General features: G+C 43.7%; 1 protein-coding gene and 1 long non-coding RNA gene across 4 annotated transcripts in view; one reads left to right on the top strand and one right to left on the bottom strand.

Moving 5' to 3' along the window:
• LOC146064004 (uncharacterized) overlaps positions 1 to 7,819 on the top strand; it is a 25,161-nt gene extending 17,342 nt beyond the window's left edge. The window contains exon 3 of the long non-coding RNA XR_014471732.1: positions 7,119 to 7,819. This is a non-coding gene — a long non-coding RNA (uncharacterized LOC146064004). The remainder of the gene's footprint in view (positions 1 to 7,118) is intronic.
• The window catches only part of PNISR (PNN interacting serine and arginine rich protein), a 22,668-nt gene extending 7,438 nt beyond the window's left edge, over positions 1 to 15,230 (bottom strand). For 2 of the 3 annotated variants that reach the window (XR_014471731.1, XM_083176999.1), the window contains exons 1-6: positions 15,062 to 15,230; positions 10,409 to 10,526; positions 8,377 to 8,574; positions 6,460 to 6,698; positions 6,145 to 6,331; positions 5,110 to 5,294 (exon numbers count right to left, since the gene is read on the bottom strand). Coding sequence is in view for 2 of the 3 variants with exons in the window: in XM_083176999.1 (XP_083033125.1) it covers positions 5,110 to 5,294; positions 6,145 to 6,331; positions 6,460 to 6,698; positions 8,377 to 8,574; positions 10,409 to 10,496 (897 nt within the window). In the remaining variant the exon portion in view is untranslated. The remainder of the gene's footprint in view (positions 1 to 5,109; positions 5,295 to 6,144; positions 6,332 to 6,459; positions 6,699 to 8,376; positions 8,575 to 10,408; positions 10,527 to 15,061) is intronic. The other variant, XM_083177000.1, reaches the window with a different exon arrangement.

Here is a 15,230-nt window from a genome sequence, read left to right as displayed (position 1 = left end):
ATACCATTCTTTTTTCCCGTTTATAGAAAATCACATATTTCCTCCAGACTTGATGGTATGTTCATGAAGTAGATCTCTTTCTGGCTTTAAGCAATGTTTCAATCGCCTTACCTGAAAAAAACCTCTGTCTTTTAGTGTCCGGATCTCAGTAGCCACGCCGTCAGCTTCCAAACTTCCGGCTGTGCTCGCCACAGATTGTTCTGACCTATTAGTCTGTCGTAATTGGGTATCGTCCAAGGCTCGTCTATTGCCATCTTCACCAGCTTCATAAACCATGGCCTTCTTGGCCAGCATGGAATAACTACAATCACTGTAGCCTTCTCTTCCTTTATCTTCCCGAGAAGCCTGGCTATTATCGGAAACGGCGGAAATACGTACACACGCTCCGCGTTCCACTCTGCTGTTAGAGCAACCAGTTGCTCTGCACCTTGATCCCAATGTCTGGAGAAAAAACTTTGACCTTTGCATTCTTTGCCGTGGCCATTAGGTCTATCTGTGGCATGCCCCACATGCTCACCAGGGTATGGACTGCCTCTGTTGACAGCTCCCATTCTCCTGGTAATATCTTATGCCTGCTTAGGCTGTCTGCTTGCAGATTCTGGCTTCCGGCCACAAATACTGCCGATAGACTGCCTGAAGGTGGGTACACGAAATCAGAACTGCTCTTATCTCTCTGAGGTTTGAATGACTTCTGCTCATTTTTCGGGTCCAGACCCCCTGAACCATGCGGTGTCCACATACTGCTCCCCAGCCAGTCTGGCTGGCGTCGGTTGTTACTACTACTTGACTGGATACTAGGAATTTTTCTTCCTTGATTCAGTCTTTTCTCTTGAGACCATCAGTCGAGATCTTGATGTGCACCTTTTAATTAATTTGATTGTTTGATTTTTGTTTCTCCTGTCCCCGTTCCATTGGGTCAGGAAACAATTTTGTAACATCCTCATGTGGAATCGCCCCCATGTTACTGCCTCTAGTGCTGCTGACAGCAGCCCTATCACCATCATGCACGTTCCTGAAGACGTTACATTCTTGTTTTTTAGGCTTAGGACCCCTTTTCTTCATTTCTTTTTTGTGTGGTTTATTGCTTCTGACCTGCATCTTGCCATAATAAGGAGGTCGTCTAAGTACGGCCATATGGTAATTCCTTGCATTCTTAGATTTGCGACCAACACGATCAGTACTTTCGTGAATGTCCAAGGAGAGGTGGACCGGCCAAAGGGCAGGGTGACAAACTCATATGTAACATTTTTTTTTTTTTTTTATTCTGAACCTTAAAAATTTGTGGTGACCTGGAAATATGGGTATGTGCCGATACGCACCCTGTAGGTCTATTGTAGTCAGAAAAAACCCAGGTATGATGTCGGGAAGGATCGTCCTCAGTGACTCCATTTTGAATTTCTTTATCTGGACTTATGAATTTAATCTTCTCAGATCCAGAATCCGGAATCCGCCGGATGCCCCTTTCTACTACAAAGAACCTTGAGAGCCACCCTTCCTCTTCTTGATCCTTCTGTACCCCACTACTACTTTTTGTGCAATCATTTTCTCCAAGCTGGTGAATAATGCTGCCTTCTCTGTCCGGTTTTGAGGGACAGTAGAATCGATCTGCCACGTCCCTGGGTATCTTGCAAACTCTATTTTGTACCCTGATGTCAGAATTTCCCGATTTGTCTTTGACAAAACAGGACCAGACCTGGCTGTACTGTACAGTCTGCCTGTTCGGCATCATTGGTAGTTCTGTTTAGAGGAGAACCTCCCTTTCTGGCCCCTTTGGCCACGAAAAAAGCTTCTGTTGGCCGACCAGGACCTCCTGAAGCTACTGCCCGGCCTGTAAGCCCTTGCTTCTTTAAAGTCCGGTGCTGAATAACGGACTGATCCGTTGAACGTGCCTCTTTTTGCCATGTCCTGTGGTAGCTAGACCGATTTTCCTCCAGAAATCTTTGTAATTATATCGTCTAGTTTGCTACCAAACAGGTACTTCCCCTGGAATGGCAGGGAGATCAGCTTCTGTTAGATTGCGTGTCAGCTGCCACGGCTTGAGCCATAAGGCTCTCCTAGTCACCGCTGTAGTCGCAATGGATCTGGCTGCTAATTTGACGACATCTAGGGAGGCATCACACAGAAACTAAACTGCGATCTGTATATTTGCATACTTTGACAAGTTCTGATCTCTTGATACCGTCTAATGTGTCAGACTCTAGGTCTTGACACCAAGACCTTAGCACCCTGGCGGTCACCGCTATGGCTGCTGATGCATTCATAAAGGCCCCCGAGGTAACATGTTTTTTAAAATTTAAAAAAATTTTTTTTTTTTTTTTTTTAATATTTTTCTGGCCAACCTCTATCTCTCTCTCCATCGCATCCTTAAAGATGTTAGCATCCTCCAATGGAAGAATTTTTAAAAAAATTTTTCTTTTTTATTAAATTTTTTATCTAATTTTTTTTTTTTTTAAATTTTTTTTTTTTTTTTTTTTTTTTGTTTTTTTTTTTTTTTTTTATAAAAATTTTTTTTTTTTACTTATTTATTTATTTATTATTTTTTTATTTATTTTATTTAATTTTTTTTTTTTATTATTATTTATTTATTTTTAATTTATATATATATATATATATATATATTTTTTTCGAGATTCTGGCTATGGCCGCATCTACCTTAGGGCATCCTACCACTCATGGACCTGATCCGCTGCAAAGGGATACATCTTTGAAACCTTAAGTGGAATTCCCACCTTTTTATCCGGGTATTTCCACTCTTCTACTATCTCTTTAAGGATTTTAGATAGGGGAAACACCTTAGCCCTTTTTTTTTTTTTTTTTTTATCCATGAAGAGAAGATCCTGTAATTTTCCTCCTCCTTGGAATACTCTATATTCAGGTACTTACGTATGAGTTCCAGCAAGATTTTCACCAAGACTGGATTAAAATCTGATTCATCCTTATCTTGGTTAATTTCACCTTCTTCTAAGTCTGCCTCCTTTACTAAAGGTTCCTCAGAGTCTGCAGACTCGTCTTATAATATTGCTCTGCTCCTCTTTTTAGATGATACTTTTAGTTATATCCTCTTTAGTAACAAACGTGTCAGCTATTGCTGCTTCAAGCATAATTACTAGTTCTGACATATTCTGGGTTCCACCCTGCTGAATGTCACAGGTGGTTCCAATGCATTTGTCTGGGAGCAGTTAATCACACATAGTGCATTTAGCAGCATGGTGTATTCTGGGTTCCACCCTGCTGAATGTCACAGGTGGTTCCAATGCATTTGTCTGGGAGCAGTTAATCACACATAGTGCATTTAGCAGCATGGTGTATTCTGGGTTCCACCCTGCTGAATGTCACAGGTGGTTCCAATGCATTTGTCTGGGAGCAGTTAATCACACATAGTGCATTTAGCAGCATGGTGTATTCTGGGTTCCACCCTGCTGAATGTCACAGGTGGTTCCAATGCATTTGTCTGGGAGCAGTTAATCACACATAGTGCATTTAGCAGCATGGTGTATTCTGGGTTCCACCCTGCTGAATGTCACAGGTGGTTCCAATGCATTTGTCTGGGAGCAGTTAATCACACATAGTGCATTTAGCAGCATGGTGTTTCTAAACAATAAAAACAGTCACCACTGTTATCCATTTGCAATCCTTTCAAATCACTCTAATATTTCTATTCCTCATTCCTGGCTTACCCTGATTTCCTTTGCTGCTTTTTATCTTCCTCCATTATGGCCGCTATCTGCTTTAACAGCTTTCAGCTATAAGCATTAGTAATCACAAGTATTGCAAGCCATAAGATTTTGCTCCAGCATTCACTGCAAGGAGTCTTACCCGGTCTGCTGAGTCCACCAGTCTCTTGTGCATTTGTCTGGGCCCTTTTACTGGTGCTGCCTTCCGGACTCTGGAAACCCAGACAGTTCTGCCTTCCAGTGCCCCATTCAAAGCACGCGCCCCAGCATCCTGGCTTCCTTGTGCCCGGAGATCCCAGCGTCTAGTTCCACGCTGCTTGGATGCCTCCAGGCTACTCAGCAGACCCTCAGGTACCCCTTACTGCTCTAGGCAGCGGGGACCCGTTCGTTTTTCTCTCCGGCCTCAACCCCATCTACTCCAGGTAGTGGAGAGGGCAGCAGCTCAGGGTAAGCCATGCTCCTACTACCCTGGAAAGGAAAAAAAGACACTGAGGCCTAGAAGGGAGGGGCTTATGTAGGGCCAGGTGTTCTCTTTGTTTCCTTTCCAGAATACTACCCTGCAGGACTTAACCCATTGGTAGCTGCCATGGGGAGGTAGAGGAAATACACTTATTTTTTACATTTACTATCCCGAAAATACGGCAATTCGTATTGGTATTGATAGCACATCAATACGACTCCGAATTGCCGTATTTTCGGGATAGTGAATGTCAAAAATAAGTGTATTTCTGGATACAAATACACCTATTTTTTTACAAATTTCCTTTAGTAAATTTCCCCCGTAATGTCTGGTTTGCAGTTAAGCTAGGTACACATTTTTTTGTAAAATCAAAAGGCCCCAATATTTGAGCTACAGATGGAGCGCCTCTTGTTCAGCCGGCTGCACCATTGCCAGCCGGCTGCACGCACGAGACGCTCACACCCCCCGTTTGGACTGAACTCTCTGCCAATCCCCGCAAACCCCCCCCCCCCCCCCCCTCTTAACCCTGCATGTCTCTCTAAAGCAGAGACGTGCAGGGTTTCCACCCCCGACACCTAGTGACTGGGATGCGCGTCTCCGCTGCAGGGGCATTCTGGCGATTCCCGGCGCTGTATGAGAGTCGCTCCATCTGTAAAGTATCAAATTTGCCGCCACACCAAAGTGAATTAGCATGTTCTCCAATAAGGAGGAAGACCAACGCGTAAAAACATAAGAAAAATTTTCAGATAATGGTGAATGCCCTCACTCTGCATATTGGGAAATTGAGGCAGAGATTGTGTGTCTTGGTCAACTGACCAGATAATTTAAGGAGCAGGTTTGTGGATACAATTTTTTCAGATTTATCGCCAAAACAGAGCATAAACATTAGACAATAAAATTGTCCGAGCACCCGATTACAGGTAAATTGGTACAATTACTGTATAGTGTGTTCCTAACTTTACACATCATACTTACAAATTTGCTCTTCTGAGGCAAATGAGGACCATCCCCCTCTGTAACATTTTGATTCTTTATTTCTTTTTTCAGCAGCGAGCGTTGCTGCTCCATCCTCTCACGATCCAACTTCTTCTGCTTTTCTCTTTCCATTTTCTCTAAACCTTCACGGATCCAAGCTGGCAAAGTCCTCCGTTTAACAGCGTCTAAAGTGAGGTGACATCTTTCAGTAACAGACATCAACTAGTATTCCCTAGTTTTGGTTAGGTAGACTTAAAACCATTTTGGAAAACGTCGCTTCAGTCAGGTTAATCCTAATCCTTTTTATTCTTGCTATTACGTACATGGCATTAGTGAATACAAAAATAAAAAAGTAGGTTCTGCTGCGTTTTAATAATCCATGGGTTAAATGATAGGATTATTTTTTAATCTAGAGTGGCCACACTGGACAAGATCAACCTGTATTGTAATCATGTCAAGTAATTGCATTGCTTGTTGCTTCACTGCAGTCTGAAAACTGGACACACACCTAAAGATTTACCTGTCCTATCTGGTAATGTAATGAAGCATATGTCATATCAACCATTTGCTTTCTAACACTGGAAAACAGACAACTGCCTTCAGAACATTTTTTCAATTGAATTATCCGTACAATCTTTTTTGTTTTCAAGTGTTTGGGAGCAACTGGTTCATGGGCTCCCATACAATGCCAGATTTTTGTTCTCAAGAGACATTGGCCAGATAAATCTTTAGATGTATACCCAGCTTTAATGTGGTTAGAAGACACAGCATGATTAAGGATATTGGTGTTTATGTTATTAGTTTAAATGTATTTTTGACCAAGCGCACATATGTATATATTTTATCAACAGTATATTGATACGGTCAAAAGAAAGAGGATCATTACCAGGTACTGTAACCAACACACACTGCAATTAGCCAGGTGCCCCCTTTTTTTGTGCTTGCAACTTTTTATATTGGATTGTGTTAGGCCACATTTTGTTTTCTACATAAATATTCTGTAATTAACAATATGCTACAGCTATTCATACATACCAATCTGCAAAGGCTCTTGTTTGGGGGGTGGTAGTACTGGTATAGGTGAACGTTGTCGTTCTCTAAAGGATGGCCTCTCTCTTCTATTAGGAGGTGGAGCAGGTGGACCTGGAGGTACAGGTGGGCCTTGCTGCCAGTACGGTGGGTGAAAACCACCTTGAGGAGGGCCATATCCACTTGAGCCATGCTGAAATGAAAGAAAACAGTTAGACACATGGAAAGCAAGGTGGCCCTATACTGATCTATAGATGGCGCTATTCTCCTGCAATAACCATTGAACTGAAATATAAATGTATAGAATTTGACAAATATCACCTGGTAATCATATTGGTTCACTGGTCCCATGGAGAAATTGTCAGGTGGTCCTCCAAAGCTATTATTTTGGTTAAACATGCGCCTGTTGTCATTTGTAAAATCGCCACTGTCCTGGCTGTTGCCTTCTTCCGGTGGAAGAACAATATCCATTGGCCCAGGAGCTGGAGGCATCCACGGCTGCTCGGGTGGAGGAGGATGGTGTGGTGGTGGTGGTGGCTGGTGATGCATTGCTCCCCATTCTGTAGATATCATATGGTAGAGAGGGAAACAAATTCTTCAGCTTTAGCACTAACACCACATCAAATTTTGAATGCACATTTTAACAGAACTATTCCCAATTATAAATGGAATAAAATCCCAGTATTATACTGAACTTGACTTATCAGGTTCATAATTACGTATAGAACCAAGAATGTGTTCCAAAATGTGCAATGTAAGGTGAATATAAGGGTTCAATCTAACGTAAAATGCTATTGTAATCAAAGACTCCGGTTGTATATAGTTTTATGCTAAAATGGCGGCCTCTCTACACTGTATCCTGTGGCCTATAAACGCATTTGCCGATAGGCTTTGTCATGAGCTCACTGCAGTAAAGGACTGTGCTTTTTCTATTTCATCTAAGAGCGCTAATCCTGCTGTTGTGATTACTATTTCTACAGCCGAAGACCGTGCTTCTGCAACTTTTACAACCGAGGCTGGGACTTCCTTTAACCTGGAGAAGTGTTATATAGGCAAGGATTTCATGTCTCAGAAACGGACAGTCACAGCCCCTAACGCCTGATTATACTCTGGAGGGGGGTTGTGTGGATCGAGTTTTTCTTCCTCATCACCATGCTGCTGCAGCATATATAGACCCTGCATTTGTCCAAATCATGGAGGAATGCTCCATGCTGGCCCTGACTAGATTTGTAAATATGCGATGACCTACCCTTTTATGTCTAGATGCGGTTATGGTATATCTGACTCTATATTTGTTGCTCCTGCAGACAGATTTGAGATCCTGGACAGTATTTTGAAGTGCTCCGGTTCTGCCCCAGTGGGTCCGCGGGTACCGGAAGCCCTCCTATATGCTACATATAGACCCTTTCTTGGACTCAAGAACTGGCCCGATTAGTTCCACACATTATATGGAGGCTTAAAATGCCTTCCCACTTCTCTTGGCCCTGAATATTTTTTATTTTTCTTACTTTTGTCATATACGTATCCTTTCATATATTCTGTCTTTATGATTATGCCGATGTTTGCCTAATATATTACATACTTACAAATGCCACATCTGATATACATCTATATTTGCTGAGGGGGGGCTGGATCATGTTCCGCCTAGTTTAGGGCCATTAGTTTATTATCCCTATCTCCACGGGAGGGATGGGGGGGGGGGGGGGTGGTGGTTAGGTAGTATAGATAGTGTAGTTAGCTGGGAGGGGGTAGATTGTTATTGGGATCCAAGTATGCCTGGGTTGGGGGTAGGCTATACAGGGTGGGGGTGGTTTGCTTTATTGTAGATTTTCCTTTTTTTTAAGTGGACATTACAATACTACTATGATACTTGATTCTTATTCATTATGTGGACATTCTGTTTACATTTCCTGTAAGCTAAATCTATATGCCCTACGATACAACCTTATAAGTTATTGTCTATGACTAGTCTGATGAATCCGAATGGCGCCTTCGGATAGTTGTGCTATTACATCCTGCCAGTGGCATACATACTTTACATATGGTCCTACATCATCGGTTCGCTTCCTGCTGACTATGTCAATATTAATTAGGGGGGGGGTTCTGTTCTTTATTTTTTTGTGTGTGGTTATTGCAAAAACTAATAAAAAATTACTGAATTGAAAAAAAAAAGCTAATGTAAATTCATCCTAATTAAAAATACATACTCTTTGAACTTTGTAACACTGAATTACGTACCTGGCTGTGGCTGCCACATTCGATTAAAATTAAGATCACCTTGAAAACTATGATTGTTAGGAATAGGTTCCATTTGTGGAGGAACTGGTGGGAGCTCCTGCCCGTTGGGAATCATCCCCGGCTGCTCCACCACTGCCGGCCCTGTAGATTCCCGTTGCGCAATCCATGCTTGGGCCAATGCTGCCCAATCTATCTGACCTAAAAAAAAAAGTGACAGTGATGAAAATGGCATATACACAGTGAACTTTGTCAATTTATTATGCTGACAAAAAAAATCAGGGCATGCTGGTGACCAACTACAAGGATTCTTATAACAAAAGCACAATTCTTGAATATTAAAGTGGCGAGTGCTATAATTCTCTAACTATGAACTATTTTTGCTATGGAAATCTACAATGACATTCATTCTGTATTACAGACAGGGTAGGTAATGACTGGTGCTAACTCTTCCTTGAGACAAAAAGTGGTTTTCACAAAATGCACATAATGCAACATGAAAATAATGCAATATAAAGGGTGTATATACACACACACACATATATATATATATATATATATATATATATATATATATATATATACACTAACCAAGGATTTCAGATTCACAATCTAAACCTGATTCTTCAACAATCACCTCAGAATGTAACTTGTGTGAACTGCCTCACTTCTATATAGCTCTACTGTTCACTCTAGGCTTCTTCTGCAGGGTGCCGTGCCCTGCCCGCTTTTTTGTACATCTAAAGGCCCCGGACAGTTTGTTGTGCTGGACTGTGTGCCCTTCTGCTGCCCTCCACCGTGCACATAATTTGTTATCCGTAGCTCTTACAGCTTGATGCCATGTGACGGCCCCGCACTCCTCCGCCCCGGTGTGCCCAACATAGAGCTCAGTGCCGGTGCAATGTGCCACACTCATTCATTGATAGCCTGTGCGGGGTTGCAGTCACAGTGAAAGGCTGCATGTGTACAGAAAGGAAGTGCACACACTGACATATTGTGGTGGATACAGAGTGCATTAGCGATGGCAGAATGTCAGCTACTCAAGGTGCACCCAACCGCTGCAACTAATCCTGGGGGGGTGGGGTGCCAGCTCAGTGGACAGCACCCTGCCCTAGAGTGTGAATACTACATTGCAGTCCCTGTCCACCTGAAAAATCCATTCCAGAAGGTATAAGCTAGTCCAATGGGACTTATAAGTGTGAAACTAATATGCACTAAGATCCATTCCAACTACTGAAATCCTGTGGACAAAATGTTTGTAACAGTAATAGTATGAAGTGAAACACAGGGGTGATTTGTACTTAATAGTACTGCAGTTTTAGGTTTGGCAGGCAAAAATGCAGGTTATTCCTTACTTTAAAAAGCGAGAGAAAAACGAAGTAAATAAACTTCACAAATTAAAGTAACTATATTTAGTAATAGCCCAATATTCTGGAATAGCCAAACTAGCGTGCCAACTTATGCTTTACATCTTTATCAACCCAGAAGCTGCAATTCCAGACCAAGGGGTAGATGCACTAATCAGCAGTTTGGCAAAGCTGCAAATGATTATCAGCTTTGACCAATGGATTTTAAGCGGTAACAGCAACAAATGCTGATCGAGGCTGGTTTAGAATTATTTCTCTTGAGCTTTACTGTGAAATAAGTATTTTTGCATTGCCTTATCATTTACATTTAATTTTAAGTAGTGTAGTAGTGTGCTATTATGAGATGTCTCATTATGTTCAATCATATCACTGGTGCAAAGGAAAGCTTTGAGTACTGTAATTGGCTAATATAAGTGCATACAATAATTTGTTTTGTGCTGCACAGCCAGCAACTGAACTGTCCACATATGTATCTTTTTTTGCTGGGGCAGGACAAATCTGCCCTGGTAGGTTTGTCCAGCAAAACACACCACTTAAGGGTAAAATATGTTTTTGGGACAGACAATTGCTAATCTAGCAGCGTGATATCACAAGTCAATGGGAATACCTGAAATATGTGCTCATTTATTTTACACATATTATACAAGTCCTCAGCACCAAATACTTACTTGGGTCCTGCTGGTGCTGAAATGACTCCATCCATTGCTGCTGATTCAATGGCCACTGCTGCCAAGGCTGTGCACCTTGATCCCACATTTCTGCTGCACTCTTTGTAAAACCCTCTGCCTGCAATCAAGAACAGAATTATTCCAGTGCATTATTTGAATCAACATAAGTAAGTTTGAGTCCTAAAAAAAGATCCCAGAGAAACCAAGCAGAAATTATAATTTATCGGTTGTTCAGTCCAAATGATGAAAGGATAACCTTTGTAAAACATTTAAACTGCCTGGTTCCCAGGAACAACACATAAATAAATAAATAAAAAGATGTTACATTTTCTAAAAGCAAAATGTGAGGGCAAACCAGCTTTTCATCCAATTATAAAGCCAACAGGCAGTTACAAAAAAAAAAAAGTTTTAAATATGTTATGCCACACAGACACACCAGACGTTTTAACCCCTTCAGTGGCAATCCCGAGAATTTTCCGGGCTGTGCCTCAGTGCCGAGTCTGGCAAGCCCGGAAAATTCTCAGGATTGCCACTGGTTTACAGCCGGGCAGCGCTGCTGAGTTCAATCACTGAACTCAGGCAGCTTCGCGCTGCCCGTCTCCCTCCCCTCTGCGGCGGTGGCGCAGCCTCCTCCTCCACCCTCCTAGTTTTTTATTGAAGTCCCCGGCGCAGGCTTATGACAAGCCGGCTGCCGTGGACAGGTACGCAGTGTGGGGGCGCAGGTCCGGGCAGCCGCTGATTGACAGTGCAGCAGCGCTGCCCGGACCCAGGGAGGTAGTGGTGGGTTTTTTCTAAGGGAGTGTTCCCCATTAAAAAAAAAATCACCCAGTGGGGAGCACACAGCCATACATGGTAATAATCATCAGCATTAATGGCTGCCAGGCCTTTTCCCCTAGACCAGTGGTTCCCAACCCTCGTCCTCAAGTACCCCCAACAGTGCATGTTTTGCAGGTCTCCACACAGAATCACAGGTGAGATGATTAGCTCCACCTGTGATCTTTTCAATTGTGCCTGAATAATGAGTGCACCTGTTGGGTGACCTGGAAAACGTGCACTGTTGGGGGTACTTGAGGACCAGGGTCGGGAACCACTGCCCAAGACTAGAGATGGGTATACCTTGACAGGAGCCTATGACCAGGTAAAGAAACTCTGCACCCCTGAGATGGTGCAGAAACTAGTCGATTCTACTGAAGAAGCAGGCAAACGTGGAGGCGGAGCCCAGGGCATCACACAGGGAAGGGTGTTACACACAAGGGCCTGCCACACTGCACCAGGTCCTTGTACATTGCAGTACTGTAAAACACACAGCCAGGCATGCATATAGAATCTATAAATATATTCTATATGCAATGAAATTAAATTCCTGCGGGTAATGGACAGATTTCTATGCATGACTGTCCATTACCCCCAGGAAATTCATTTTTACCCCATTTGGGGTCATTTACCCCTGTTCACTGACTTGAAGTGTTTTGAAATCACAAGTATATCCTTTATGAAGAAACAAAAATTTTCTACATATCACTATTTTCTCCCTTTAACTATATTAATCCTATTCTATGAGTAAACTTTGTGGGTCCTGGAACAGTATCTCTCAGGTTTGATGAGGTGAGTTTATTGGGGTCGAATCAATCAGGGGCAAATTGTTTTACCCGGCAAGTACTCTGAACACCATGACTTTATTGCAGCACTGTTTACAAAAATCTAAAGCATGGGTCTTCAAACTGCGGCCCTCCAGATATTGTCAAACTACATGTTCCAACATGCATTGCCACATTTTTTCCTATAAGAGCATGCCAAAACTGTCAGGGCATGCTGGGACATGTAGTTCCAGCACATCTGGGGGGCCACAGTTTGAAGACCCATGATCTAAAGGATGGGGTAAAATGAGGTGCTAGTGGCGTTGAAATACTGTAGCAACGACACTTCACCAAGCACATGGCTAATAAATTAACCCAACTGATTCACAGCATAAAGGCCCATACACACTAGAACAGGGGTTTCCAATCTTTTTTGAACCATGGCACCCTAGATTATCAGAATTTGTTCACGGCACACCTAGGCCAAAAAAAGAAATACAGAATAAATATAACATTAAGTAGATTGGGTTTCCATGCAATTCTTAGGATCAGTTATGTGGTAAAGGGCATTGTTTGCTTCTGTTTGTACACATTTTATGACTGGCAGCCACCAGCACTGGTTTTGCCCATAAACAATTTGAATTGGTCCTGGACCACCAACCCGGGGCTCCCCTGCAAGTGTCCCAAGGCACCCCAGGGAGCCAGGGCACACAGTTTGGAAACCACTGCAGTAGACAAGAAATAATAAAAGACATCAGTGAACAATTCCCCTTGAGCTGATCATGAAAGATACTGTGCATACACATGGAACAATTTTAAGAAAGATAAAATATATTGGCTAAAATTGTCTGGGACATTTCAGTGACTGCACACTTAAATAATGGACTGGTTTAAAACCCTGAGATGTAAATAAAGGGCTGGCCAAAATATAGCACACATATGTCAGTGTAAAAAACAGCATACATAATACAGCGTACATGTACGATATATCGGATCACCAACCGCCAGCCCCCGGAATGGGACACGCTCGCATTTAACACTTGCGAGATCCCCGTCACATGCCCCCCCCCCACCCCTAGAAGCAGAGACGGGCAGGGTTCGCGCCCCCTGAAAACTGGGACACGCGTGCGTGTGAGATGCTCACGCGTCCCAGTCAGATGGAGCACCTCTTCACCAGCAGGGGCATTCTGGCGAGCCCCGGCGCTGGCTGAGAGGAGCTCCATCTGTTCGCTATATTTTACACACTGCTGTCAAAATATAGCTTACATGTAGGCTATATTTTACATGCAGCCATACATGTTGGCTCTACTTTGGCGGCAGTGTGTAAAATACAGCGTACACGTATGCTATATTTTACATGCTGCCGTACATGTAGTCTATACATTGGTGAGATGTGGGTGCATACATGCTACATTGGTGGGCATGGGGTGCATGCATGCTACAAACATGCATGCTACAAGCATTGGTGGCCAGGGGGTGCATGCATGCTAGTAACATTGGTTGTCAGTGGGGAAAACAAAAGTATGAAAACATTGGCAGCCAGTGGTTAATTAATGCCCTTTTACACCAGCCTGAATAACCGGGAGCGTGCAAATATCCAGGTTTGCAGGCGGTGTAAACGCACCCTTTTGAAATGTCCCAGGTCTAGAGACCTGGCATTTCTACCCAGGTAGCAAGCAGGGTTGAACACTAGTTCAACTGGGCTCGCTGTGCAGTGCAAACAGGTAACCCGGGTCGATGCGACCCAGGACCCCTTAACTGCAACTGAAAAGCTAGCGCTAGATGCTATTATCTCACAGCGCCAACCCAGGACCCACCCCGGGTGACAGGTAAAGCACACCCTAGGGATAAATAACAGTGAGCCCCATTTAACCATGATCCTAATCAGAAGGATAATTCAGTATCATAGCAATACTAACGAATATGCTGTTTTGTTTAACATAACATACCCCCTTTGGCAAGGTCCAGTGATGCCACTAACTTATGCTGTTGTATCATGTACACTCAAGACAGTCAGTGTGTTAAAGCCCACATACACAGAGCAATTTTGAGCTGAAAGAAGCTCATTTTTGTCCTTTGAGCTGCTTTTAGCTCAAAACCCATCCAGTGTGTAGGGCGATGAACGCTCCTGGATCAATGGCAACTGCCGCTAATATGCTGGTATTACCGCTATGGAAAGCCTTCCACCCCGAGAAAAAAGTGCTTGGACGGGTGAAACTCACTCAGCGATTTTCCCCTTCATCGCTCTGCATACACACTGGGTAAAAAAAAAAATGCCCAATGTGTATGCACCTTAACATTATCACTTGACCGAGACACAGCAATGTCTAGAACACTAAATGGATGCAGAGAAAGTATGATGCTGGATCCTCATTGCTGGTGTGTGGGACTGGATTGCTACCACCATCTACATTGCACAAGCAATACTAAGAAAAAAAAAGTTAAGCTAAAGTCCCCCATTCAGCCAAGGTTTAGCATGCAGCCCTGCATGCGATACCTTGGCAACTTCCCAGCAGCTAGATACATACAATACATTGTTCACTGTCATTTAGACGCTGGCAATGGCACTGCATAGCACATCCTTCACCAGCTCAAAATCACTTAAATGTGCTCACTACCCAATGGTAGTTTATTTGGCAGGGTGAAATCCTTCGCCCACAATTGAATTCCCTCCAATGTCTCATTGTTAAACGTGGCCCTATATTTGGAAACTGCTGACTGATCTATTTAAACAAAAGAGCAGGGAGCCCCCGATCACCTATGCTCGGTGTGTTCCCTGTCCACCATTGCCCTCTTCCCCTTTTACACATCTGCAGCAGGGTGGGTGAAACTGTGCACGCTGCGGCCTTGCCCTCTGCATTACCCCAGGACCGGGCCCTTGCTCCCCCTCCCAGCCACACGCAGCCTCCGCACAATACCTGCATCTGCCGCACGCCGTCTGCGGGGATGAGAAGAAGGTGTAGAACAGGGAACACGGAGCCCGATACACGGCACTGTGCAGACCCAGCGCCTGCGAGCTGGGCCCAGAGACTGGCGTCATTGCCGTGCCCGCTACCCTGCCCCGCCAGCTGCACACTTACACACTGCTCGGTGCCCACTCTGCCGTCCAATGCTGCAGCGACCGTCCGCCACGCGTGTAGGTGTTTCCCTCTATCACTAGCGGCACCGGGGCCGCGCTGCTCGTCTCTTCCCACCACACAATATGGCGCCGACAAAGTGCTGAACGGAAGTGATGGCGAGCGGTG

This window comes from Crinia signifera, chromosome 3 (genome assembly GCF_055691185.1).
Source record: "Crinia signifera chromosome 3, ASM5569118v1, whole genome shotgun sequence".
Classification (NCBI taxonomy): domain Eukaryota; kingdom Metazoa; phylum Chordata; class Amphibia; order Anura; family Myobatrachidae; genus Crinia; species Crinia signifera.
Note: the sequence above shows the minus strand (reverse complement) of the source record. Positions and strands in the feature narration are given on the sequence as shown.